Below are 27,824 nucleotides of genomic sequence, written 5' to 3'. Positions count from 1 at the left end.
TTCTGCATTTAAACAGAGAAAACTGAGCTCATTTATCCCCATGTATAATCAATCAATCAAATGTATTATCTATTGTGTTTTTGGGGGGTTGGGGTGGGGGTAGGGGGCTAGTCCTGGTGCTTGAACTCAGAGCCTGGGTGCTGTCCCTGAGATTTTTTGCTCAAGGATGATGCTCTACCACTTGAGCCACAGCTTCACTTCCAGCTATTTTAGTAGTTAATTCGAGATAAGACTGTCACAGCCTTTCCTGCCTGGGCTGGCTTTGAACCACAGTCCTCAAATCTCATTCTCCTGCATAGCTAGGATTACAGGTGTGAGCCATTGGCATTCAGCCTAATCATTTGAACAAACATGACAAGTTAGGGCAAAATATGTTCACTTTGTCAAAGTTCTCCCAAGTTTACCATATAAAGATTTCCAGGTCTTAACTCTGGATCCTGATTCAGTAGGAAGGAGTGGAACCCTGGATCTGTATTTCAAAGTTAAGTGCCCAGATGATTCATATGCTTAGGCAAGCTTGGGAATACTTTCTTCAGAGTAGTCTCACCTTCTTTCATTTCTTTTAAAAGCTCATGCTAGGCACTGATGGCTCACGCCTATAATTCTATCTACTCAGGAGTTTGAGATCTGAGGATCATAGTTAGAGGCCAGACTGGAAAGAAAAGACAAAGTAAACAGAAAAAAAGCTAGAACTGGAAGTATGATAAGTGGTAGTACCAGCCTTGACTGGAAAAAGCCAAGCAAGAGAGGCCTGAGTTCTCAGGCCCAAGGGCTTTGGTCTCGTACCTCTCAGCCCAATGCTGTTCCCATTGCCCCATGATCCCTTTCCTGTACTATCAACTTTCTTTTTAAAGATAATTTAAAAAAAGAGAAAGATGTGAAAACTGCTGTTTCTGTTTGGCAGAGAGTGAAGGTAGACATTTGAATGCTTTTTGAATTGGCATCTAGTGACTATATCCACGGGGGGAAAAAAAGACCTTGAGCCATACCTGAGATTAAGGAGCTGACTTGTAACACTAGGTTACTGGATTTCTCTAGGATGCACTGGCTCTCAGGGTCTAGGCTGCTGGTTGCTGGTGTGAGATGTTCCTTATGGCTCTCCAGGCAGTGGAAGGTGGCAGGATGAGTGGGAGGGCTGACAGGCCGGGAAAGCTTGCTAAGTTTCTGGTTGAAATACTGCTGGATCTGATCTAGCTCACTCAGATTCTTCCTGGAAAAGAAGTGAAAGATTATAAAAGGGTCATTCAAGGAGAACAAAAGAATCTTTTATGTAACAACTGATCTAGGACCTAACACTTACCACCTCTAACTTGGCCTACTAATATAGAGTGCTCTCTCTCTTCACACCCCCGCCCCCACACCCCCCAAATCCATCAATAGTGCTGTTAGGAACAACTTTGTCCCTTTTCTTTCTTGCTCATGTAGGTCCTCTTCTGATCTCTAGTAAAAATGTAATCTTTTTTTGAGGCAAGCACTCTAACACTAGGCCATATTCCCAGCCTTCAACTTTTTTTTTTTTTTTTTGCCAGTCCTGGGGCTTGAACTCAGGGCCTGAGCACTGTCCCTGGCTTCTTTTTGCTCAAGGATAGCACTCTGCCACTTGAGCCACAGCGTCACTTCTGGCTTTTTTCTATATATGTGGTGCTGAGGAATCGAACCCAGGGCTTCATGAGGCAAGCACTCTACTACTAGGTCATATTCCCAGCCAGATGTAATCTTTTTATGAGGAACCATTCTTGAAAATCATACCAAACCTGTTTTCTTTGGTAGAATAAAAGTCATCTCCAAGTTAACATTATTGAGAATTTCTGACTGTGTTTATTAAGGAAGCAGATTTTTTTTTCTCCCTTCTTTTTCTTGTGCTAGTACTGGGGTTTTAACTCAGATTTGGGAGCTGTTGGTTAGCTTTTTCACTCAAGGCTGGTGCTCTGTAGCACTTTAGCCACAGTTCTACTTCTGGCTTTTTGCTAGTTAACTGGAGAGAAGAGTCTCTTTGATTTGTCTGCCTGGGCTGGCTTGAAACCTGATTCCTCAGATCTCAGCCTTCTGAGTAGCTAGGATTACAGAAGTGCACCATCAGTGGCCAGCTTTAGACTTCATTTTTGGGAATTTTATACAAATGGAATCATTAATACAGTGTATTCTTTTATTCTAGCTTCTATCGGTATCATTATTTTGAGATCATTCTGTTCTAAATAATAAATTTTTTTGAGTAGCATTTCATTGTGCTCATATACCACATCTGATTTTCTGTTCAGCCATTTGTTGATGGAAATTTTAGCCGTTTAACTAATCAGCAATAGAATCCAATGAAGAAGTGAAAGACCTGAGCTGAGACAGAGGAATCTGATGAGGCTCCACCTAACACTAATGTGCATGAGATCCTCTAGTGAACCTCCCAGTGCAGGGGTGGCTGATGGAAATGCAGCACTGCAAATTGCCATTACCCGTTCACACTGTGTTCCACCCACAATTGTTTTCCTGTGTATTTTCCTAAGCAAAGGGACTCACCTGAGAGAAGTCAGAATGGAAGTGTGGGAGGATGAAGGTGATGTGGTCTGTTTGTCATCCCTTGTCAAGATTGCCTCTCCCTGCTGCAGGGATTCATGAAATCGGCGGATGTTCTGTACATGCTGTTCATGGCGTAATGCCTGACTTCTTTTGGTATTGCTTCTGTCAAGAGAAAATGGGAGCAAAATAAATTCTCAACAAATGTGAGCAAAAACAACTTACTAGTGTAACAAAACTAAACCTTGCTCCTGAAGTGGCACTGCAATCCTATCTCCACTTCCAAAAATGTCTTCCAAATAATCTTGCCTTTAGTCATACTCCATTTCCTTCTGTTCTCTACATCATAGCCTAAGTGATTTTTCTAAGACATAGATCTAGTGATTTTTCTTTTTCTTGCCAGTCCTGGGCCTTGAACTCAGAGCCTGAGCACTGTCCCTGGCTCCTTTTTGCTCAAGGCTAGCACTCTACCACTTGAGCCACAGTGCCACTTCTCGCTTTTTCTATATATGTGGTGCTGAGGAATTGAACCCAGGGCTTCATGTATATGAGGCAAACACTCTACCACTAAGCCATATTCCAAGCCCCTCTAGTGATTTTTCTAAAATAGATCTAAAATAAACAATAACAACAATATCTATGGAGTTTTTATTATCAGGCCATTTTTTGTTACAAGCATCCAATTATGTCTTTCATCACCGTCATTCCTTTCTAGTTTTAGTTTCTCCTCCCCCCCAGAGCTGGTTGCAGGCTTACTCAGTGCATGAGGCCAAATCAGCAGCACTGAGTTGGGGGGTCACTGTCGGTTGACCCTTGATGCAAGCACTAGATAATCTGATAATGAGTTGGTGGGTGCTGCTGTATTCCAGTGTTAGGTGTCCTTTAATGTGGCCCAGTGAAGGGATCCAGTCATCCATTGGTTTGTTCCATTTGATAAATGCATTCCTTTTTATCTATAAATCTCCAATTCCTAATGACAGCATTCCAGGATGTGACCCCAGATAACTTCTCTTTTTTTTTTTTTTCAAAAACAAAAACCAACCAAACAAAAATGCCTGTAATTCTAGCTTCTCAGGAGGCTGAGATCTGAGGATGGCAGTTTGAAGCCAACCTGAGGAGGAAAGTCCATGACTCTAATCTCCAAAAAACTGAGAAGGAAAAAAAAAGCCTGAAGAAATAGAGTACCAGTGTTGAGCAAAAAAAGCTCAGGGACAGTGCTTAGGCCTTGAGTTCCAGTACCAGGACCAGCACATGCAACCCTCCCCCACCCCCAACTTTACAGAAATGTAATTGACAAAGCATAAGATTAACCAATTTAAAGCATATAATTCAATGATTTAAAAATATATTCACATATTAAATTCATATAAGTATATATATCTTCAATATATTCACATGTATTTAAGCTAAACTTCCTATATGCTACCACAAATAAAATTATGTGTAACTTTTTGTGTGGACATGTTTTCATTGTTTTTCTTTTTCCTTTTTTAAAATTTAATTTTATTGTCAAGGTGATATACAGAGAGGTTACAGTTACACACGTAAGGAGTGAGTACAAACTTGTTACCCCTTCCCTCATTTTTCTCCCTTTTCTCATTTGTAAATATTATCTTTAAGTAGTTGTACAAAGGAGTTGCCATTCAACAAAGCAGCTTATGAATATAATGCAACTCAATCAGTGTTATCCCTTCCTTCCTTCTACCCTATGTTTTTTTCACTTCTTTTGAACCTTATTCCTAAGAGTGAAATTACTGGGTCATATAGTTACCCTATATCAAAACTTTGTGTGTGCTGATACTGGGCTCGATCCCAGGACCTGGGTGCTGTTCCTTAGCTTTTATGCTCAAGGCTGGTGCTCTACCACTTCAGCCACAGATCTACTTCTAGCTTCTTGGTGGTTAATTGGCGATAAGTGTATCATAGGCTTTCCTGCCCAGGCTGGCTTTGAATTGTAAATCTCAGATTCCAGCTTCCTGGGCAGCTACAATTACAGATGTGAACCACTGGCACCCAGCTGAGACAATTGAGCTGGCACCATAGTTTTGTGAGAGGAAAGATGATACTTTTTTTTTTTTTTTTTTTTTACAAAAAGTTAAAGGTCTCTATGGATAAGAAAAGATGGTCTCTTATACAGGCACCATTCTTTTGATGATAGTAAAAAAATTCTATGTAGACCTCTTGCCTGGCAAGCCTGAAGTCCTGAGTTCAAACCTAGTACATGTGTGTGTACACACACACACACATACACACACACTCACACTCTAGTTCTCTCTCTCTCTCTTTTTTTTTTTTTTGCCTGTCCAGGGGCTTGAACTCAGGGTCTGGGTGCTGTCCATGAGCTTTCTTGCTGGAGGATAGCACTTAAGCCACAGCTCTACTTTTGACATTTTTGGTAGTTCATTCGAGGTAAGGGTCTCATAGACTTTCTTGCTTTGGCTAGCTTTGAACCACAATCCTCACAGCTTCTCTTGAATAGCTAGGATTACAGGCATAAGCTACTGGCACAGGTTTAGTTCTGTGTTGTTTTTTTTTTAAATTTTAACACAATTTTATTAAGGTGTACTGAGAGTTTACTGTTTCATAAATCGGGTAATAAGTACATTGCTATTTTGGACAATGTTACCTCTTCTGCTTTCCTCAAATTTCCCCCCTCCCATCCCTGTCCAGAAGCTACATAGTTCACTTTCCACATATTGTGTACTGAATAGTATGACTGCTTTTGTTTACTCTTCCCTCCTTACCTTTCCATTCCCTCCCAAAAAGAAAAAACACCACCACCAACAAAAGGAAAAACAAAAGCAAAACAAACACTGTCATGATTTTTTTTCTTTTGCTATAGTAGGGCTTTAACTCAGAGATTTGTCTTTGCTAAACATGTGTATTCTAGTACCTGAACCATGTTCCTGGCACTTTGTTTTATTTAACTAATTAATTACTTTTTATGCTGGTTCTGGGGCTTGAACTCAGGGCTTGGGTGCTGTACTTGAGCGTTTTTGCTAACTACTTGAGTCACAACTCTGCTCCTGGATTTTTTTTTTTTTTGGTGTGGTTAATTGGAGAGAAGAGTCTCATGGACTTTCCTGCCCAGGCTGGCTTTGGACTGTGTTCCTCAGATTTCAGCCTCCCAAGTAGCTAGGATTATGGAGGTGAGCTATCAGCTACTTTAGTTTTTGTTGTTGTTTTGTTTTATTTTCTGCCAGTCCTGGGGCTTGAACTCAGGGACTGGGCACTGTTCCTGAGCTTCTTTTGCTCAAGGCTAGCACTCTACCACTTGAGCCATAGCAACAATTCTGGCCTTTTCTGTTTATGTGGTATTGAGGAATCCAACCCATGCATGCTAGGCAAGTACTCTACTGCTGAGCCACATTCCCAGCCCCTTTTAGTTATTTTTTAGGGAGAGTCTCTTTGTGCTTAGGGTTGGTCTACTAACATGAACTCTTACTTCTGCTTCTGTGAAGCAGGGAGCATAGGTATGACCCACTATACCTAGCTTGTTTGTTTCTATATGATCTTTGATATTCTCCCTCCTACCAGGCAGTCTTAAACTGCCATCCTCCTATTTGTACCTCTCCAAGAAGCTACAATTACATGCATGAGACACAATGCCTGCCTCTAGTTTTGATCTTCTAAATTATTTTCATAGATCTTAAGTTTTCCAAGGTATGTGAGTGTGGGTGGGATTTCCTTAAAGCTTTTTGCTTTCTTCTAATAAAGGAAAGATAAATGACAAGTTAGTTCACATATATCCACTGGTTGGCCCTGTGTCTTCCCACCATGATATTACCTCTCAGAAGAGGAGAAATCAAGCTCCTTTGAGGAGGTGTGAGTTAACTGGTCTTGGCTCTTTCTTGCAATCAGATTGGGGAATGCAGAACACAGATTAGAGGCAGGAAAGGAAAAGGGACTATACATTGGGATCTGTAGAAGCAATGAAAGAAATAGTATACCAATTAATCCTTTGTAACAAAGCAGTGTATAAATAAATTTGTCAGATTTTCTCAGTATGTTACACTTCCTATGTGGTAACCACTGTGCTAAGCAATTTACATATATTATCTCATTTAAACTTTAAATTATCATATAAAGTAGGTACTATTAAGTTCCTTACTTTACAAATGATGCTACCAGATGGCTCTTTAGTTGCTTTATGTTTTTATGCTTTTGATCTTTCAGCTAGTTTGTGAACTCTTGGCTGGCCCTATGAGCTTACATTTTATCTGACTGATATTTCTTGTTTCTTGACTATCACAGTAGAACTGAAGAAAACAATTTCCTACACAGGGACCAGTGAACTCTTGGTCATTTCCTCAAGCATTCACTTATTATTCGATACTTATTGACTCCCCATGCTTTGCCAGATAAGGCCAGGCGTGCATGAAAAAGAAATGAAGTCTTTACCTCAATAAAGTTCCCCTATCTGAGACAGTCTAAAAAAATGTTTTCCTTTACAGTTGAACTCTTTGGAAAAGTCAATCCATTTCCATTACCCTTGTGGTCCTGGGGTTGAACTCAGGGCCTTGAACTTGCTGGGCATATGCTCTACCAGGGAGCCTTTTTGCTTTATTTCTTTTGGGATAGGGTCTTCTGGTTTTTGTTGGAGCCAGCCTTGGACCATGCCTAAGCCTCCTAGTAGCTGGGTTTACAAATATGCACCATTATGCCCAGCTAAGACCAATGATTTTAATGCATAGGAGTTAAAAAAAAATCAACTGATACAGTTTCAGTTTCAACACTACAATTTTATTGAAAAGCTTAGGCATAGTCTGTGGTGTACGCCTATAATTCTCAGCACTTGGAAGGCTGAGAATAGATCACAGTTTCAAGACTAACTTGAAACCTGTCCCAAAAAGCAAAAACCATAAAAAATAGTATAATATAGGTAGCATATAATTCACTCTTTTGATACCCTGGGTTTGATACAATGGATTTCAGAATACTATTACTAATTCTAGAACACTTCCATCACCTCATATAGCCAGGAGATGATCATAAGACACAAATATATAAGTTATGGGTGTCCTAGAAGCTAGAAAATACCAGATAATAGGCTCTTGTTACATGTTTTTTTTTTTTCACTAGAGTGCTTATTAGATGAGAATCAGTACACTTACCAGGGATGCTGGGGTTTTCACCCCACGTCTTGCTTGCTTTTCTTCTTTGAAGTGCACCAAACTCTCCAAAGGGGAGATAGCAACTTTCATCTGTCCCTGGCACTCTCCACTGAAGTCTGTGATGTTGTACCAGCCACAGATAAACTGGAAGCCAGACAGCAGAGGGGACAGGTCCACTGAAGCAAAGCCAATCACTCTCTCCTCATCTGTGGGGGAAAGAGAGAGGAGCTGGGCATGTCCTGCCATTGAGGCACTGACAGGCTGAGCACAGGGGCTGAGCAGGTGACTTGGGGAGTTCAGAGATTCCAAAGCCTTCACAGAACATAGATAATAAAGCTGAGAGCTAATAACCAGAGCTGATCAGTATTTCCCTTTCTGTATGGCAGGAAAAAGCTAGGAGAGTTGAGCTTTGTCCTCTTGTAACTAGAAAACATCCCAAAACTTAAACACTCATTCCTTCTGCTGGATTATCAGGCTACATTCATTTTACTTAGGCTGGTGGCTTTAAAAACAAAGATTTCTATTTTCCTTTTTGTACTAGTCTGTATGTATACAGTACCTTATAAAAAATAAACTCAGTCGAGTGCTGATGGCTCATGCCTGTAATCTTACTCAGGAGGCTGAGATCTGAGGATCCTGGATTGAAGCCAAACCAGGCAGACAAATATGAAAGGCTTTTTTGGGCTGGTCCTGGGGCTTGAACTCAGAGCCTGGGCACTGTCCTTGAGCTTTTGTGCTCAAGGCTAGCACTCTACCACATGAACTATAGTTCCACTTCTGTTAACTGGAGATAAGAGTCTCAAGGTCTTGAAAAGCTATGAGCAAGTGGGATGTCTTTACCACCTCAATTTTTTTTTCCAATCATCCAATCTCACCAGCATAGTGAAAAGTAGTAAATGCTACACAGTTAGTTAGAACTGGGTTAAATTCTAGCTCCATGATTTAATATTGATAAAATCTTAACCCATGAAAATTGGGCCCAGCTTTTACATCTATACAATGAATGTATATTTTTACCTTGCAGAATTAGATAGTACATTGACACTTCACTAAAGCAATACAATAAAAACTTACAAGGTATTTCTGTCGGGTTCTCTCTTTTCCCTCTTTTAAGCCCTATGAGAATGCAAGGCCCTGAGTTCAAATACTAGTATCTCAAAACAGAAAAAAAAAACCCAATAAAAAAACTCCTCCAATCCTATGAGATAGTACTATCACTGCTCCTCCACTCCCACCCTCCATTCTATAAATGTGGAAACTGCAGCACAGAAAAGTTGTCATTCACCAAGACCAAAATGCTATAGTAAAAGGAAGAACTATCATCTAACTTCCAAGTTTAGTTTCAGAATTGATTCTTGTAACACTGCTGGGTGATGTCTCTTAATGAATGGTAGCTGAGTTGGGAGAGGTGACACAAGCTTAAAATCCCTGTACTTGAGAAGCAGAGACAAGAGCATCTCAAGTTTGAAGCCAGACAGGGCTATATAAAGTTTGAGGCTAGTCTCGGGCTAGTCTATTGAGTTAGAAGCCAGCCTGAGCCTTATAATAAGATCTTGCCTCAAAACGAATGATCAAACAAACAAAATGGTAGCTGATAAAATTTTGTTTAAGGATTATGATGTCAGTACCTCTCTTTTATGGAGGTTTCAAACAAGAAAAGATAAGTGGTCAGACTCTGATCTTATAACATGACCTGAAGAGTTTTGCTTAACTAGCGTCAGCAGAAAGCCAGGTATCATACAAAGTGGAGAGATTTCACTGTATGTGGCACAAAACTGTACTTGGACTTCTATACTAAGCAGATTCTCAAATGAAATATGATTGATTTCTAAGTATTTAAATTCCATAGGAAAACAATACAGACTTCTGTGGTATTTCCCTCTACTATGTATTTGTGTTTCTAGTACAGTTAGTACTATGGATTTACTTGTTTTCCATAAAAGAGTGGGATTGTCAACAGGATGTGAGCTTATTTTATACAGAAATATTCATAGATGAGAGTTCATACCTCCTTTATGCCAAACTTTGAAGACCAGAGTTTGGTGCGGGTCTAGAAGAAGCTCTTTTGATAGCCTATTAAGAAAAATAATCACCATGAATACATGTTGTACTTAGATATGTTGTATATTGTAAAGGACTTTCCTAACACTTTTATTTCAATTTCATGGCCATCCTTTTTTCGGCAGTCCTAGGGCTTGAACTCAGGGCCTGAGCACTGTCCCTGGCTTCTTTTTGCTCAAGGCTAGCACTCTGCCTCTGGAGCCACTTCTGGCTTTTTCTATATATGTGGTGCTGAGGAATCGAACCCAGGGCTTCATGTATATGAGGCAAGCGCTCTACCACTAGGCCATATTCCCAGGCCCTCATGGCCATCCTCTAGGACCCATTTTTATTTTGTAGTCAAAATGAGGGGCTGGAAGCTCAGAGAGGGGAAGTAACTTGCCAAGACTCCAGAACAAGCTCCTCAGAGGTAAGTCCTTCTTATCTCTGATCATACCTACTACATTCAAACTCAGTTCTAAAATGAAAGAGGAAGTAGAGGAAGGGAGCTAGCTTCTCTACATGCAATCAATGGCCAGTTTTATTGAGATGAGTAATCTTTTCATGTCTTAAAATGGGAGAATGGTAAGAAGGGAGGAGAGAAAAGAATACTTATTAAATGCCTACCTTTGAGCTAGGCATGGTGTCATGTATATGTGTTTCATACACGTTTTTATCTCTTCAAAAGCCCGTCACAGGGGCACTATTATCTGTATCTTACAGATAGTGAAGCTAGGCTCACAGAGGAAATATATTTTGCTTAAGAACTTACCAGAGTCAATAAGTGGCAGGGCTAGGATTTGAGTCTTAGGTGCCCAAGTCCAATGCTACACTGTATAGATGTAAAGTAACTCCAACTTTCATAGTAGATGAAGTTGAATTCACTGAAAGCCTATAGCATATTTTATTTTTTGTTTTGTCTTTTTGCCAGTCCTGGGACTTGAACTCAAGGCCTGGGCACTGTCCCTGGCTTCTTTTTGCTCAAGGCTAGCATTCTACCACTTGAGCCACAGCGACACTTCTGGCTTTTTCTCTATTTGTGGTGCTGAGGAATTGAACCCGGGGCTTCATGTATACGAGGCAAGCCCTTTATCACTAGGCCATATTCCCAGCCCTATAGCACATTTTACATGAAGTCAACTGCTGTTTTAAATTATAACCAGGTGCCACTGCTCCATGTGAATAGGATTGAGAACCACAGAAAACAGACAGGCTTAGTTTCATTTCCCACAGTACTGGCACTGAACAGTCCTACTTCCAGATCAACAAGGGGTACTGTGCAAGAGTTAAATAGTGTCAAGATTTTTTTACTGTAGCTGGGAGTCAAAAGACTCCTCTTTAAACTCTAGTTCTATATTTAGCACTTGAGTAACTCTATGGATGCACTTAGCCTGGATTCTCCCATCTGTTAAATGGGATATTATCTACCTACAAGGTGTGAGGAGGATCAAATGAAATAAGTCTGTAATAAGGGAATTGTAAACAATACTAGTACTCATTTTTATTCCAATCCTCTTTCTTTTTAACACACTGCATAACCTTCCTGAGCACCAGTCAACTGTAAAGTTTCAATTGCATTTTCAGGGAGGAAATGAGGAAATGGGTAATGAGCCTGCATCAAGTTTGTAAAATTCTGGGATGGCTAGAGTTGGTGGACAAGAATTAAACTTTATAGAAGGTGATGAAGTGTAATGCTGATAGCAACATAATTAGTATCAGAACATATACTTTTTTTTTTTTTTTTTTTTGGTTGGAGAGGGGGACTAGGTTGAAGTTGGCCCCAACCTGTGATCTTTTTGTCTTAGCTTCTACAGTTTTGGAATCATAGGTGTGTAATACCATGTTTGCCTAGGACCTTTCACTTTAATAACTGGTAAGAGAAAGAAGAATAAACCCTGAGCCACAGCTGTGGGTCTCTCTGACAGCCTGATACTTTGCAGTGGCACTGTAACATGAGGGGGGGCTCTATCTCCTTATTTTTGAGCTTTTAAAGGAATGCTAACATTTTTTGCACACATATTATATAACATGGGGTAACTTTCTATATGTCAATTAATATGGGCCTTATAATAAACTATAAAATGATTCCTACTTCACAGATAACATGAGGCTCAGAGATATTATGTAACTTATTCACACCACTAGAAAATGACAAGAAATGGGGTGGGAGGCCAAGTCTCTCTGGTTCCAAAGACCAGCTCTTTCCATTGCATCAAGAATCTGCCTGGAATACTGTATGCATTCTGTAGTATTAGCTAAGGTCTGTTTATTAATTTCCTAATTAGCCTAAATAACTTCTTTTACATTACTTGTCACACTTGATTATAATTTACATTTTTTATTTGTATTTCTTTTCAGATGAGCCATGAATGTCTTAGTAGTAGAGAATGTTTTAATCATCTTCAGTTTACAGGATCTACAACAGAGCAAGGTATTTAAAAGGCTCTCAATGAATGATTTTTAAAAACACTCTAACAAAACCTTTAAACTTTTGCCAGATATGAATTTGTAAGCACTAGAATTAAATAACTGCCTAACATTAAAAAAAAGCACTTTCCCAAAGTTCTATTCCTGGTTCTGAGTTTGTTTCTTAGAACAAAGAGCTGACTCTGGAAGGATGATGAGCATCAGAAAATACAAACCTTGACTGTTGCTGAAAATTCCAAACAGGAGAATCTGTGTTCTCAATCACATGTGTGTACACAGGAGATGGCTCATTGGCTGTTGCAAAGGATACACAACAACTAGGTATGGATACTTTCCGCCCTATCAAAGGACTCCCTGAAATAGAATATAAGTGAGTGATTATACTTTAGGATACCAAAAAGAATGTAGTGGGGAGAAGCCTCATATTGTTGACTTAACATTGGGTCTTTGTTTTGTGTTATTTCCTCTATCTGAAATGTTTCCAGTGATATCCCCGTCCTTCCTTTCTTTGTCAGTATCTGTGTGCCTCTTGAGACCTCATCTCACTATGTAGCTCAGTTTGGCCTTGAACAGATCCTCCTGCCTCAGACTCCTGAGTGCTGGGATTACAAGTGTAAACCACCATGCTTAGCTGTCCAAGGACCTACTTCCCTGTTCATGTATTCTGCCACTAACTTTGTATACCCTTTCACTCTGGCTCCCTAGGCCTCATGTTTTGCTTCTGAATCATTTTCCACAATTAAATTCGAATATTATGTACATATCAATGCTGCTCAGATCTTTTTCTTATACCATTGGCTCTCTAGTTCCCACCCTCTGAGTTTTATTTTTGAAGATTTTATATGAAACAAAACTTCCCTTTTGACTTTGGAGAAAGACTCTTCAGGAGCTTTTAACTAAACAGTCAGGTGATAGAGAACTCAGATTTGGAGAGCAGGTGTATCAGGCTTCCTTGGCTCTCCCCTTGCGGGGAGAAATTCATCTGGGCCTGTTTACATTTCTGGATAAGATCAAGTTCTAAAATACTATTGAAGGTGGCCCAGAACAGAATCGTGCTATCTGCCACAGCTTCAGAGCAGTGAGGGAAGGGACACCCGCCTAGCCAGCCAGATCAGCCGAAGCAACCCTGGCGACCAATGGAGTTACAGATGTCACAGTTGGATCACCCTCCCATCCAAAATTGATTCCTTTGTAAGGCTTATAGTCATCACACATTTAAAATTATTAATCATTTCCCTTAAAGAACAAATAGACTACAGTCAACTTTAAGTTTTTCAAAGTCTCTACTATACATCTATAATTTACTGGCTAAGGACAAACAGATGGACACATTCTTACTAGTCTGGACCTCCAAAGGGGCACCATTTTTGTCTTTATCTACTGCTATATTCCTGAAACGAATGAGTGGTTGGCATATAGCAAATATTAGTCTGTTTTGTTACTGAGTGAATGAACATATGGTGAACAAAAAACATGAGATAAAGCCTGTTCCTCATATTTAGTAAAGAAAACCATGGAAACTTTTTCAGTACCATGTGATAGGTGCTAAGGTGAAGAGGGCAAAGTGCTAGGGAAGCAAACAAGAGGGGCCTTTGTGTCAGGGAAACCCTTTGGGCCATGGTGATGCTTGTGCTGAGTCTTGGGAGAGGAGTTGGTACAAGCCAGGCAAAAGAAGTGATAGAAAAGGGAAACATTTTAAAGGAGGTATAAGGCTAAACAAAGCTAGGCAGAAGTTCCTTGTGCCACAAATTCCTTTGTATCACATATTCCTTTAGTGAAGCATATGGAGCTCTTAATAAGTGATTTGAGAAATTCATAATGTAAACTATATAGGATTATAAAGAAAGGCAATTATATTAACAGTTATAAAATTATACAGACTTTGTAAGGAAATGTAATTTTCCTATCCAAGATCACCAATAGTAAATTTTATGCATGGATCCCTTGGGGCTACTGACCTCGTGTCAAATACATACTGAAGACGTAAGTGTAGAAGAGGTCTGTGAGAAATTTAAGAACAATTTATGGATGTGGTAGTGGATTCTTAAAGAAGAGAAGCATCTAGACTGATACTCAGGTTTCTGGATATCTAATGATATTCAACATTAGGATAATTGACTTTAAGTTCAGAAAGGCTTTCACATTACTTAAGCCTTTAGGCTTGGAAAATACAATTGTTGACTAAGCTAACCATTTTTCTAGATCCTTCCGTAATTTAAAAGAATAACGAAGATAGAACTGCCTGTCAGATTCCCTGAAGAGTCTGACATTTGCTCCTGGATAAGAACTCAGAGCAGGGGCTGGAATATGGCTTAGTGGCAAGAGTGCTTGCCTCGTATACATGAAGCCCTGGGTTCGATTCCTCAGCACCACATATATAGAAAAGGCCAGAAGTGGCGCTGTGGCTCAAGTGGTAGAGTGCTAGCCTTGAGCCAAAAGAAGCCAGGGACAGTGCTCAGGCCCTGAGTCCAGTCCCCAGGACTGGCAAAGAAAAACCCCAGAAAACAAAAAAACTCAGAGCATACCTTTCAAGCTTAAGTGCATTGCTCTCTCTACCAGGATACTGACTGCAAAAGTTCCATCCAACTCAGCATGGCCCGCATTGGGTTGGCAGACTTCAGCAGCGGTGCTGTTGCTGGGAACCTGGGTAGGCGCAGGAGACTTCTGGTGGTCACAGAGTGGAGAGAGTTGGATTTCATCATTTCTTCTGGGGAGCTGCTCAGACTCACTGTGGCTGCTACTGTAGTCCATGGAGTCTTGATCCTGAGCAGGCTCCATGTGTGGCAAGAGAGAAGAAAGAACCACATGAACTCGTAGGGCAGCTCCAAAGAGGTTGGAAGCATTTCGTCCAAACAGAGGATACACACCTAGTAAAGAGAATGGAAAGGAATAAGCCCATACAAACAGGAACAGAATACTCTTGAATTTGGGGGGAATACTCTGAGTGCTTATGTCCTCTTTCTTGTGATAGGCCTGTAGACCCAATAGGCCAATTTGCTAAAGAAACTATAGTACATAATCTGAGAATTTTTGCCCAGTTCCTATTATTTATAGAAATAAGTAGTGAAATTGATATGAAGCCTAAGCCAAATGACTACTCGGCAGAGCTGTTATGCAAGTCATTAACACACTGAAAGCAGCTAGATCAGATCTAACATTGAGTAAAATCAGGAACAGCTTCTCTTCTTCTTTACATGTCCCACAGTCTCCTAATTTTAGAATTTTCCCCATCAGAAAGCTGTCTTAGTGCTCAATTTGTCCTTTCTTCACGAACTAAATATGTCTGGAAGTACACTATGAAGATCTATTGTAAGAGAGGTAAGTGGCAGGAGGCAAGAAGAAAGAGTAGGGGAATTAAAAGGATTTATGTGTGTTTGTGTGTTTATGTGAGTGCTGGTCTTGGGACTTGAACTCAGGGACTGGGTGCTGTCTCTGAGCTTTTGTGCTCAAGACCAGCACTCTATCACTTGAGCCATAGCTCCACATCTGGCTTTTTGGTGGTTAACTGGAAATAAGAGTATCATAGACTTTTGCCTGGGCTAGCTTAGGACTACAATTCTCAGATCTTAGACTCCCAAATAGCTAGGATTACAGGCATGAGCCACTGGTGCCTATACCATGGGAATTAAAAAAATATTATCCTGAGTTAGAGACCATCCTGGGCTGTTTAGTAGTTTCAAGGACAACCTTGGTTACAAAGCAACAAAACAAAACACAATAGAAAGCAAAACAAAAAAATGTATATATATATGTATGGGTGTATGTATGTATACCAGAATCTCAGAAGGGCTAAATGATCTGCCAAAACTGCTCTTCCAGTGAATGATAAACTTAAATACAGGGGTTTGAACTTTACTGGTTTGTTGGATCTTAAAATGAGGTTTTATTTAGAAAGCAGGAAACACTAATAGTTCTTTTTGAGTCCCAGAGTTTACTTTGTTAGACTTATTCCAACTCAGAAAAATGGAGTTAATGAGCTCATAGTTGGCAATAATATAGACTTTGGGTCTTTTTAATTTCAGATAACCTACTTTCCTTCTTTCTTTCTTTTTTTTTCTTTTTTCTTTTGCCAGTCCTGGGGGTTGGACTCAGGGCCTGAACACTGTCCCTGGCTTCTTTTTGCTCAAGGCTAGCATTCTACCACTTGAGCCACAGCACCACTCTGGCCTTATCTGTTTATATAGCGCTGAGGAATGGAACCCACCAGGGCTTCATGCATGCTAGGCAAGCACTCTACCGCTAAGCCACATTCCCAGCCCCAGATAACCTATATTCTTTTTTTTTTTGGCCAGTCCTGGGCCTTGGACTCAGGGCCTGAGCACTGTCCCTGGCTTCTTCCCACTCAAGGCTAGCACTCCGCCACTTGAGCCACAAGCGCCACTTCTGGCCGTTTTCTGTATATGTGGTGCTGGGGAATCGAACCTAGGGCCTCGTGTATCCGAGGCAGGCACTCTTGCCACTAGGCTATATCCCCAGCCCCAGATAACCTATATTCTTATCTATGAAAATTTAAATTACATGGTCACCACAAGCAGAGAGTAAGGGCAAGTCATTATAGGAAGACACTCAAAATAACAGTAAATCTTTATTCCTGGGAAACTTAATACTATATGGAAGTAGGCTAGATGTATGAGTGAATGGACTAAGACTCATTTGACAAACACACAAATACAATGCCTGTATAAGGCCCTTCCTTGTACAGCAGATAAAAAACTTAGACTGAGGGGGGTGGGAACATGGCCTAGTTGTACAGTGCTTGCCTCGTATACATGAAGCCCTGGGTTCAATTCCTCAGCACCACATATATGGAAAAAGCTAGAAGTGGAGCTGTGGCTCAAGAGGTAGAGTGCTAGCCTTGAGCAAAAAGGAAGCCAGGGACAGTGCTCAGGCCCTGAGTTCAAGCTCCACTACTGGCAAAAACAAAACAAAACAAAAAAACTCAGACTCTGAAAAGCTAAATAAATAACCCTCTGGAACCACTTAATAAGAAGAGGTACTTATACTACTGTTTTGACTCCTAGATTTACATTACAGTGTCTCAGATCCGCTTTAGTAGAAATATAACTCAATAATACAATTAATCAGTAGAATACAATTAAAAGCCTGATTTTCCTCAACTGTAAAGTGAGGGAAATAACTAGCTTTACATGACTGTTAAGTCATATAAATAACGCATTTGTAAAGAATCTAGTCTGGCTAATTCAATACATTTCACAGTATAGTTGCAAACTTTTTCTACAATGTTAAAGCTTTGTTATTGTTGTATTTGATACCCATTATGCTAGCTTCCTAAAGGTCTTGGAAAAAAGTCCAAATTTTCTGCTTACAAGAAAAGGTCTTCAATGTACTCTTATCTACCCTACCTGTCTAGCATCACTTTCTAACCCAGGTAGCCTCAGAACCAGCTGGCCCAAATTACTTATAGCACTAAAATGAATCTGACTGTTTCATACCTTTGGTCTTCACACATGTTCTTACTCTGTTTAGGATATCCTTCGCCATCCCCCCCACCCCTGTTCTTGGCTTATTCCCCAATCCTTTTGAAACTTAGGTCAAGTATCACTTTTAGTGAGATGTGGTTCTCCAACCAGAGATGACGTATTACCAATTTTGAATACCAATCTTTAGTTCTTACGCTTCAACATTTTTTTTTTTTGCCAGTCCTGGGACTTGAACCCACGGCCTGAGCACTGTCCTTGGCTTCTATTTGCTCAAGGCTAGCACTCTACCACTTGAGCCACAGAACTACTTCTGGCCTTTTATGTTTGAACCCAGGACTTCATGTAAGCACTCTGCTGCTAAGCCACATTCCCAGCCCCCCAACATAACTTTTACTGCTTTATTCTACCATTAGGCTGTAAATTTAGTGAGGCTAATTCTTTTCAAATTCCTAAGGCCAAGAACATATACCAAGTACTAAACAAAAGTTTGAAGAAAAAGAACTTACCACTTGTAAAATGTTACCTTTTCCTTTTTTCCTTATAGACCAGTTTGTTACTATGTACATTACCTTTATCATTCTAAGATGTGCTAATTAGACAGGATAAATATCCTGGTCCCCTTGGCAGGTATGCTTTTAAGTGTTATTAACAAACCATTATCCTGGATGATCATAGAATCTCTTATACATGTGGGTAAACGCTGTCTCCTAAATTCACTCATTCTCATTCATAGATATCATCAGAGTGCTTACAATATTCTAGACTCTGCTATAGGCACAGTCTGATGAATTCAGATGCAGAGCATATACTCAAACCACAAGAGCTGAGCCTAGCTCCTCACTCACCGCTGACAGTTAGTGTCCTTGTTGACCTATCCCCAAGTCTAGCCAGGTCCACATACGCTGATCCAATCCAGATGTCTGTCTTCTGGGGTCTCTCCACACTATCATTGCCATAAGCTCGCCATACTTGGATCTCTAGCCTTTCCTCCCTGAAGTACCAAAGTAGTGATGGGCACCGAATGACTTCCGCTCTCTTCGATGCCTTGAAAGTAACCATGACCTGGTTTTTGTTTGCAGATTCCTTAGGCTTCTTGAGAGGGGTCCAAAAAGCTTCATGATCATATAGTTTATATCGAAGGTAGAAATATGTATTTTTATGAATGTGCTTGTGGCCAGCAAGTAGCACACAATGGCTAGGAAGCCACAATCTTGGAGTGGAGATGGTGACAGTGGCTGGCTCCTCTTCATCCATCTTAGCAAGATCCTTCAGGCCATTCTCAAAACTCCAACCCAATAGCTCAGCAGCTTCCAATACCCGTTCTCTATCTCCAGGATGGGTGAAAGAAACTGAAAGTTCCAGACCACCCACGATCTTCTGCATAAACTCCAAGCCATGAGGCAGACCTTCATCTTCGGGTAAAATGACAGGATACCATCCTGTGATGCCTTATGAGAGACAGAATTTCAATTATTTTCTTACAAGTAAAGAAATATGTTGGCTCAAGCAAGATAATGGTAAATCTAGGTAACTCTTACCCTTTTCCTTTTCTTTCTCTCTCTCTCTCTTTTTAATTGATAAATACTTTCAAGACCCAATACAGGACTTGAAATCAGGGCTTCACACTTGCTTGGCTTACTTGCCGAGCTGGCATCCTACCACTTGAGTTATGCTTCCAGCCCAGCATTTTGCTGGTTATTTTAGAGATGGAGTCTCAAGAACTTTTCTGTCTGAACTGGTTTTGGACTGTAATACTGTGGGTATCAGACACCTAAGTAGCTAGGGCTATAAACATGAGCCACCTGTACATAGCTGCATCTGACCATTAAGAGGCAGACAATGAGAATAGATGGGAGGATTAGATGAGTGTTTAAGCACTGAAGTTGTTTGACCCTTGACACACACCCTTCTCCAATCTACTAATAGGAAAATACAATACAATCTAACCATTAACCAGTCTTAAGTGATCTACAAGAAATCACCAACTAAAAGGACACAGGAACTTTCACCCAAACTGGACCCTAGGTGCATAAATCCCAGCAAAAAAAACTACAGTCATGAATAAACAAGGCAACATGTCTTTCTCAAAAACCAACAACTCCATAATAAGGGACTTATAGGGTAGTGAAGAGGAAGAAAGTTCAAACAATAAACTCATTTAAACAATAAAAAGCGATCAGTGAAATAAAGTAAGTGATGATTAATACCTGAACAAACTCAAAGAGGATACAAACAACTAGTGAATTCAGACAGATGAACAAAATACAGAAGGTAATCAGGATATGAAAGAGAAATTCAATAAAGTTAGAAATCTTGAAAAAATATTAAATTGAAATCCTAGAAATGACACAGCCCAGATAACTCAATCAAAAGCCTAGCTAATAGAATAAAACAAGTTGGAATAGGGCATCAAGGGTTGAACAGTCAAAGACATAGTGTGAAAAGTGCAAGGTGTAAGGGAAACCCCCTTCTTTGAGTTCCTAGAAACAACAGGCTTAGACAAAATAGTAGGCCTGGAGAGGGGCAAACCTAAGCTTAATAACAGGAGCCCAAAGCAGCTGGACCTAGGCAAAAGAAAGGAATGAAGACCACTCAGTTTAGGGGAAGTTCTAGGAAGAGAAAGCTTAAGGCTAAGACTAGTCATACCTAAAATCAGGAATTGTATTGCTTTGCCTAGTTACTGGAATTTACTGAAATCCGATTGCTTTGATTGCTGGGGTTTACTGGAATTGTAATCACTAGCAGTAATTCTGCTTCCTTGTTTTGCCTAACCTGCCAGACCACCTGCATGTGGTAAATGTGATGACTGTCTTTATGATTTTTGTTTTGTTTTTGTTGCCAGTCCTGGGGCATGGCTTCAGGGCCTGAGCACTGTCTATGGCTTCCACCTCTTGACCCACAGCGCCACTCCCAGCTGAGGAATCAAACCCAGGGCTTCATGTATACGAGGTGAGCACTTTACCACTAGGCCACATTCCCAGGCTGATGATTGTCTTTAAAAGCCCAGCCCTATGTGGCCCCAGAGCTGTTTGTCACCATCCTGGTGGTGGCGAGCAGACGCTGTGCACAGCTAAATAAACACTCCTAGCCCGATTGACTGAGTGCTGGTGACTATTTTTGTGGGTTCAAAGCCCACCCGGGTAGCTGGTATGAAACAAGAGAAAACACTTAGAAGATACAAATGGAATTCAGACCTCTTAAGATTCCATCCAAAAGATCAAATCTGACCATGTATGCATCAGTGCCTCATGCCTGTAACCCTTGTTTTCTCATATTTCAAATGAAAATATTAAGACTTTATATCCTTGTCAGGCAAGGTTAGCATGTGGCTTAAACAAGATGAGGAACCTATTTTACAAAGTGCTATATAATGCAATGGACATTGCCTTATTATTATTATTATTATTATTATTATTATTATTATTATTTTGGCCAGTCCTGGGCCTTGGACTCAGGGCCTGAGCACTGTCCCTGGCTTCTTCCCGCTCAAGGCTAGCACTCTGCCACTTGAGCCATAGCGCCGCTTCTGGCCGTTTTCTGTATATGTGGTGCTGGGGAATCGAACCTAGGGCCTCGTGTATCCGAGGCAGGCACTCTTGCCACTAGGCTATATCCCCAGCCTGTTATTATTTTTATTATTACTATTATTCCTTCTTCTCCTCTTCTATCACTCTATCATTTTTTTAACCATAGGTGAGTGAAGTGCAATATTTTGCTTTACTGAAAGACTGTAGGAATTATTAAAAAGCCTGTGAAGTACCTGGAAGGGGTCGGAAGCCTGTGTTAAAGGTCAGTTTCCTTTTGCATACATTGAAAGGGAACAAGGCAAGATTGAAGTAAAGTGCATAGGCAAGGGTATGATGAGAAAGTGAAAATTCAGAATCCTTACCAGATCTCTTGACTAGCAGGTCTTTTGTCGGAACTTTTACTACTCCAAGTAGATACTCTTTGCATGACTGGAGACTGGTTATATCACTGACTGTTAAATTAAACAAAGAAAATTTATCTGGAATTATACTGACCAAGGAGCTGGTGTTTACAGTATACTCATAACTTATATTCACTGAGGCTCAGTGCTGAAAGATGCATTGGAGATCATCTTGCTTTTAAACCAATCAAAGTCTGAATGCCCTTAAACGTTTCAGTTTGAAAAAAAATTGAGACATACAGAAAGGTTCCAGGAAAATGATAATGAATTCCTAATACATCCTTCATCCAGATCCACTTGTTAAGTAGCTCTGTATTTTTTTTCACAAGTACGTGGTATTCATATTTTTTGTTATACCCTTTAGAATTAAGTTGCAGAGATCATGAATCTAAATATTTCAGCATACATTTCACTTAAAATAGGGCATCCTTTAATGTTGATCAAGATGGATCATTTGGCACTCACCTGACTTGGTATTTTCGTGATAGAGAGCAAAAGTAATTTCTGCAAACTCCAAGAGCTCTGCCAGAAAACAGGCTTCTCCACTACAGTGCTGAGTCACCAAGTTACAAGGGAACTCAATGTGATGGGAGAACTCAGGGCAGAAGGAACAGGCTACAGGGCGGGTTCGGCGCTGCTCTCCCTTGGGTAGGAATGAGAGATGAGTAGTGACAGAGGCATTGACTCCCACAGTGGCACTAAACTGTAGAGCTGGATCCTGCTCAGCTAAAGCCCTGAAGGAGAGAGGGGAGGAAATGAGAAGAGGGTATTGTCAGAAGTTAGCTTGACTGACTAGAAACACTTTCATAAGACTACCAAGAAGACTAACCAACAAAATATTTCCTATTTGGCTTTTGAGAGTACTGTAATATGCTTCCTAGTAATTAGATACCACAGCACGGGGGTGGGAGTGTGTGTGAGAGACAATCTCTGCATTGTATTGTCAATACCCATCCACCAAAGACTAGAGGAACCAACTGGAGCTGGGATATATTGCTCACTGCAATAAAGGAAAATATACATCATGGACAACTGTAGAACATTTCATCTCAACAAGAAGGTACCAGAAAGTACTTGTACTTAAGAGCACTGGGCTTGTGTTGGCTGATTTGATTAAAGGAGCAGAGTTTGGTTTTGTATTCAATTTTCTTCCTTTCTTCCCTCCCTCCCTTTTTCCTCTTCTCCTTTCCCTCCCCTCTGTTTTTTTGTTTTTGGTAGTACTGTGGTAGTACTGGGTTTTGCTCTACAACAAGAGCCATGTCCCTAGTCCTTTTTTCTTTTAAGTTTGTTTTTCAGGTTGGCTCTCATACTGAAGGGGGGAAATGAAGAGCCAGACTTTGAAGTCAGGCCCCACTTTAGCACACGAACCCCACTTTACCATGTAAACCTGAGATAAGCAGGCCCTGTGAGCAAACCCAGGACAAGCTTATTAGGGTCCAGCCGGTCGAGAACTCTAACTACTGGGAATGCTTAACTCTAACTGCCCCTAGAATACCTCGAGCCCTGAGCCAATCAGATTTGTACCCGTAATCTTGCTTGCTTAAACACCTGATTGCTGTAACTTTGTTTTTTGCCTTTATAAGCTCTGTGTAATCGTAGCTCGCGGCTGCCTCCTAGCCTCCGCTGTGTCGGTGGGTAGGACAAGGCCCGGGCCGCGGCCCCGCTTGAATAAAGTCTTGCCTTGCTTTTGCATTTCGGAATGTCTGAGTCTCGGTGGTCTTCTTGGTGGTGGTTTTGCGACTTGGCACAACAATACTAGCTTTGCCTAGGCTGGCCTTAAACTGCAGTCTTCCTGTTTCTGTCTTCCAAGTTGCTGGGATTATAGATGCGTCCATTGCTTAGATAAAATTAGCATTTTGACATTTCTTAATATTCCTAAAGCAGACTTGAGGGTGCTTTCCTTTAAGATCTCATTATAGGATAACTGGAGTTAATTGGATAATTTGGTGTTAATTGGATTAATTTGAAGTTACGTAAGTCTGGGTTTGAATCCTATTTACTTAATATATGACAAGTTATTCAACCTCTTCCAAGTCTATTTCTTTTTCACTAAAATGAGGCTAACATAAGGCTACAACCAATACTGAGGATGTATATGTTTGCATGCTCATTGCAATTTCATTTCTAATAAGAAAAGGTAAATAATACAAGCCATCATTAAGATTCATTTGCAGCCATACTCCCCGCCCCCCCCCCCCCCCCGCCCATGTTGGTCATGGGGCTTGAACTCATGGCCTGGGTGCTGTCCCTGAGCCTCTCTGTGCTCCAGTCTAGCTAGTGCTCTACCACTTGAGCCACAGTGCCACAGAGCCACTTCCGGTTTTTGAGTAGTTAATTGGAGATAGAGTCTCATGGGGACTTTTTTGCCCCAGCTGGCTTCAAACCTTAATCCTCAGATCTCAGCCTCCTGAATAGCTAGGGTTACAGCCACGAGCCTAGCTGTAGCCATACTTTTACACTGTGAAGTACAGTGTGAGAAAAGTGAGGTGGGAATAAATTGAATGTTAGCAACATTAAAACAAATGAGGATTTCAAAAGTCATACAGAGTATTGTGAATATACCATTGGATAATAGATACAAAGCATAGAATCTGCCTGTGGACAGTGAAAGGACTTTCAATAGGGAATCCTCAAAGAGAGCAATAAGATAGCAAAAAAGACGTGGGCCAAATTGGTATGAATTATTTGCTGCAAATACACTTAACTGTCAGGTACTTGGATCAAAGCTGGATATTTAGTAGTGAAATAGCTACAATTTCTTATGCTTATGGAACTTATAAGACTATTGGATATGTCCAAGGAAGTTTCTACTTATTCTCAATTAAAGATCAAGTAAAGAGGGTACAGTGGCTCACACCTGTAATCCTAGCTGCTTGGGAGGTTGAAAATGAAAGGATCAAAGTTTGAGAGGAGTCTATCTCAAACAAAAACTGGATGCAGTGGTATGACTCTATCATCTCTGCTATGATGGTTATTTATAATAAGAGGATTGTGATACAGGCTGGCTTGAGTCACAAAGTAAGACCCTATCTCAAAAATGACCATAGAAAAAAGGGCTGAAGTTATGAATGAAGTGGTAAAACACCTGCTTAGTATGTGTGAGATGCTGATTTCAAATCCTAGTTCTACCAAAAAAAACCCTAGACAATAAACAAACAAACAAAGTAGGTGAGTTAGAAGCACAAGAGAATAAGAAAGAAGTGCCAACTTTACATGGTCACCAGAAGTGTTTTCTCAGGATGACCACTGGTAGACTCGTGAGGGCTGTTATCTCTTGAGAGACTGGAAATACCAGAGCATAGATTATGTAATTATCAGAGAAAGGATTCAAGAGAGGTGCATTTGGAATATTAAGAATTCTTTTTTTTTTTTTTTTGCTGGGTCCATTAGCACACATCTGTGATCCTAGCTACTTGGATGAAGGCAAGTTAAGAGATTATGAGGACTGTGATTGGAGGCCAGACTGTAGTGGAACCCCATCTCAATTAATAGCTGGATGTGGTGGTATGTACCTGTCATCCCAGCTACCCTGAAGGCATAAATATTTTTACTTCAGTCACAGTACAGGCCAGCCACAGAAAAAAAAAAAGTGACACCCTATCTCAGAGTTAAAGCAAAAATGAGCAGGGATCAAGAAACAAAGCTAGGGCTGGGGATATAGCCTAGTGGCAAGAGTGCCTGCCTCGGATACACAAGGCCCTAGGTTCGATTCCCCAGCACCACATATACAGAAGACGGCCAGAAACGGCGCTGTGGCTCAAGTGGCAGAGTGCTAGCCTTAAGCGGGAAGAAGCCAGGGACAGTGCTCAGGCCCTGAGTCCAAGGCCCAGGACTGGCCAAAAAAAAAAAAAAAAAAAAAAAGAAACAAAGCTAAGCATGAGGCCCTGTGTTCAATCCTCAGTATCATGAAAAAAAAAGAGGAAAAAAAAGAGAGGAAAGGCAAAATATTTCTGACTTTATGGTATTATGTCTAATAAAATAACATTAATTTATCAAAACATGTTACTATAATTACAAAAATCCATAATTTATGCAGGATAGTTTATGAAGTTACTTCATATTTTGTTATTTTTTTACACTTATTCCCATAAAATTTAGAGTAGATACTAATAATTTCCATATTTCAGATGAAGAAACTTAGAGAGATAAAGAAATCTGTCCAAGATGGCATTCAGCTGGACTTTGGGAACTGCTTTTCCAAGGTGGACTTACTTGGCGGCTGCTTGCAGGCCACAGGCTCTGATAATCTGCACTGAGATAGAGACAGCTCGGGCAGCAAGAACTCCCTCTGTGGTTCTTGGAATATGCTGGTACCTTAGGCTTACATCCAGAAAACCTATGTAATGAGGAAGAAAGGAAAAAAGATGAAAAGGTTGGTAAGAAGAATCTGTTCTACTAAACCATGAAGTTTTGGTCAAGAAGGAAGAGGAGGGCTGGGGATATAGCCTAGCGGCAAGAGTGCCTGCCTCGGATACACGAGGCCCTAGGTTCGATTCCCCAGCACCACATATACGGAAAACGGCCAGAAACGGCGCTGTGGCTCAAGTGGCAGAGTGCTAGCCTTGAGTGGGAAGAAGCCAGGGACAGTGCTCAGGCCCTGAGTCCAAGGCCCAGGACTGGCAAAAAAAAAAAAAAAAAAAAAAAAAAAAAAAAAAAAAAGAAGGAAGAGGAAAAACACTAAATCTATTGAATGATAAAGGATCATAGCAGTGACAAAATCTAATCATGATCAGAAGTGTGGTAAGGGTTAATAAGTAAACATTTTCTTTTTATAAAAGGTACTACCACTCTACTGTTGCATTTTGGGGAAAGCTTTAAGTGAACAAGCTTATCCATGAGTGTCAGGAGGAATAACTCAGTCTCAAAGAAGGCAAGGTAAAACCTTTGGTTTCAGCAGATACTCTTCAGAAAGCATGCACTATAACTTGGCTTAGGAAGCCAATCCTGTTGGGAACCATGAGTTGTAATACATTTAAAATTCCACATCTTCAGTGTTCATTCCGAACTGAATTCCTACCTTTCTTCTTCCTTACAGCAAATCCTTAGTTCCAGCTAACTATATTCCACCAACCCATAGCTATTTATGTGGCCTTAGAACAATATTATCTCCCAGTATACCTACATAATATTTAGAATTTGCTAAATATTTTCTGAAGCTTAAAGGGAAATGAGATAGGCAACTTTTATATAAATATTGCATAGAATTATACACAAAGTTTGCAGTATACGTCCTACACTCACATGAGAAAGTGTCTCATAGTTTCCATCTGATCTTCAAAAGGGGAATAATCACTTATTTAGAGAGAAAAAGGTTATTTATGTATACTGAGTTTGAAGAGGACTATTAAGTCTTCAATTACCTGATGACTGGTTCCTAAGTTCTTTGCTGTTCTCAAATCTGGGGGTTAAAGGGAGATTAAAACTCTGTGTTCCCGTAGCCTCACGGTGCTGCCTGGTTACCATAGCACAGATCCTTGATAATGGCAAAGTTCCTTTGGCGACCATCTGGTCTCTCACATTAGGATAATAGTATCTGAAAACCACAAAAGCGAAAGCTGTCAACTGGAAGAATTAGGTGCATGAATGATTCAGTCTGCTCCAGTGATTGGCTTTCATTAGCTAGTTATCTCTGAGGCCTGATTCTTTTGTTTGGTGATAGATAATTGAGGCTGTGGCTGGCTGGATTTACTGCATATGACATGGAAGAGAAACCCCATAAATAATGGTGAGTTTAGGAAAAAATGCAGCTTCCACAGATGTTCCGTTTCAGGTACCTGCATATGCCTTGGAGGGGTCATTCCTTAAAGCTTCTAGCCTTCAGAAGCAAAAGTGGTTGTACGTAGAAAGACGCTTTCATGCCTCATCCTTGTCTTTGGGCCTAGGCCTTTCTAATATGGAAGACTAATCAGGATCTGTCAGTACCAACTCTAGTTCCTTCTCATTCTTAGACCACCAAAGCTGTATATCAACCATAGGTAGTTTTAAAAATTTGCTTTGTACTTCCATTTCTAACTTACAGCATGTGATACTACACTCCCTTAATTCTGTTCCTATGCTATTTCCGCCTCTTTTATATTTACATTTTCTTAATCATGTAAGCTGGTTCTTAGGGACATGGATGCAGTGGGGGAAGGTGAGCATCTACATTCATGCTAGTATCTTTTCTGGAAAATTTCTACCAATTTCTGTTACACTGGGTGGCTTTAAACTTTGTATTTTCTGTTGGAAGAACAGATGATATGAAACCAGTCTAAAATGTGGAAAACAGTTGGGAGGTTTTCACAGTAATTAAGCATCATATACAATAAGGATCTGAAGTAAATAAGGCTGTAAGAGGACACCAGAAAACGTGAATGATGTTTAGAA

General features: G+C 40.4%; 1 protein-coding gene across 3 annotated transcripts in view; it reads right to left on the bottom strand.

Moving 5' to 3' along the window:
- The window catches only part of C2cd3 (C2 domain containing 3 centriole elongation regulator), a 95,721-nt gene that overhangs the window by 20,082 nt on the left and 47,815 nt on the right, over window positions 1-27,824 (bottom strand). For 2 of the 3 annotated variants that reach the window (XM_048360585.1, XM_048360587.1), the window contains 12 exons: window positions 26,819-26,991; window positions 25,671-25,794; window positions 21,924-22,192; window positions 21,420-21,509; window positions 18,376-18,978; window positions 14,615-14,956; window positions 12,305-12,443; window positions 9,631-9,695; window positions 7,623-7,828; window positions 6,296-6,429; window positions 2,512-2,673; window positions 990-1,210 (listed from right to left, as the gene is read on the bottom strand). In XM_048360585.1, the coding sequence (XP_048216542.1) occupies window positions 990-1,210; window positions 2,512-2,673; window positions 6,296-6,429; window positions 7,623-7,828; window positions 9,631-9,695; window positions 12,305-12,443; window positions 14,615-14,956; window positions 18,376-18,978; window positions 21,420-21,509; window positions 21,924-22,192; window positions 25,671-25,794; window positions 26,819-26,991 (2,528 nt within the window). The remainder of the gene's footprint in view (window positions 1-989; window positions 1,211-2,511; window positions 2,674-6,295; window positions 6,430-7,622; window positions 7,829-9,630; window positions 9,696-12,304; window positions 12,444-14,614; window positions 14,957-18,375; window positions 18,979-21,419; window positions 21,510-21,923; window positions 22,193-25,670; window positions 25,795-26,818; window positions 26,992-27,824) is intronic. The other variant, XM_048360586.1, reaches the window with a different exon arrangement.

This window comes from Perognathus longimembris, chromosome 13, assembly GCF_023159225.1.
Source record: "Perognathus longimembris pacificus isolate PPM17 chromosome 13, ASM2315922v1, whole genome shotgun sequence".
Taxonomy (NCBI): Eukaryota; Metazoa; Chordata; class Mammalia; order Rodentia; family Heteromyidae; genus Perognathus; species Perognathus longimembris.
This window is presented reverse-complemented; position numbering and strand designations above follow the sequence as displayed.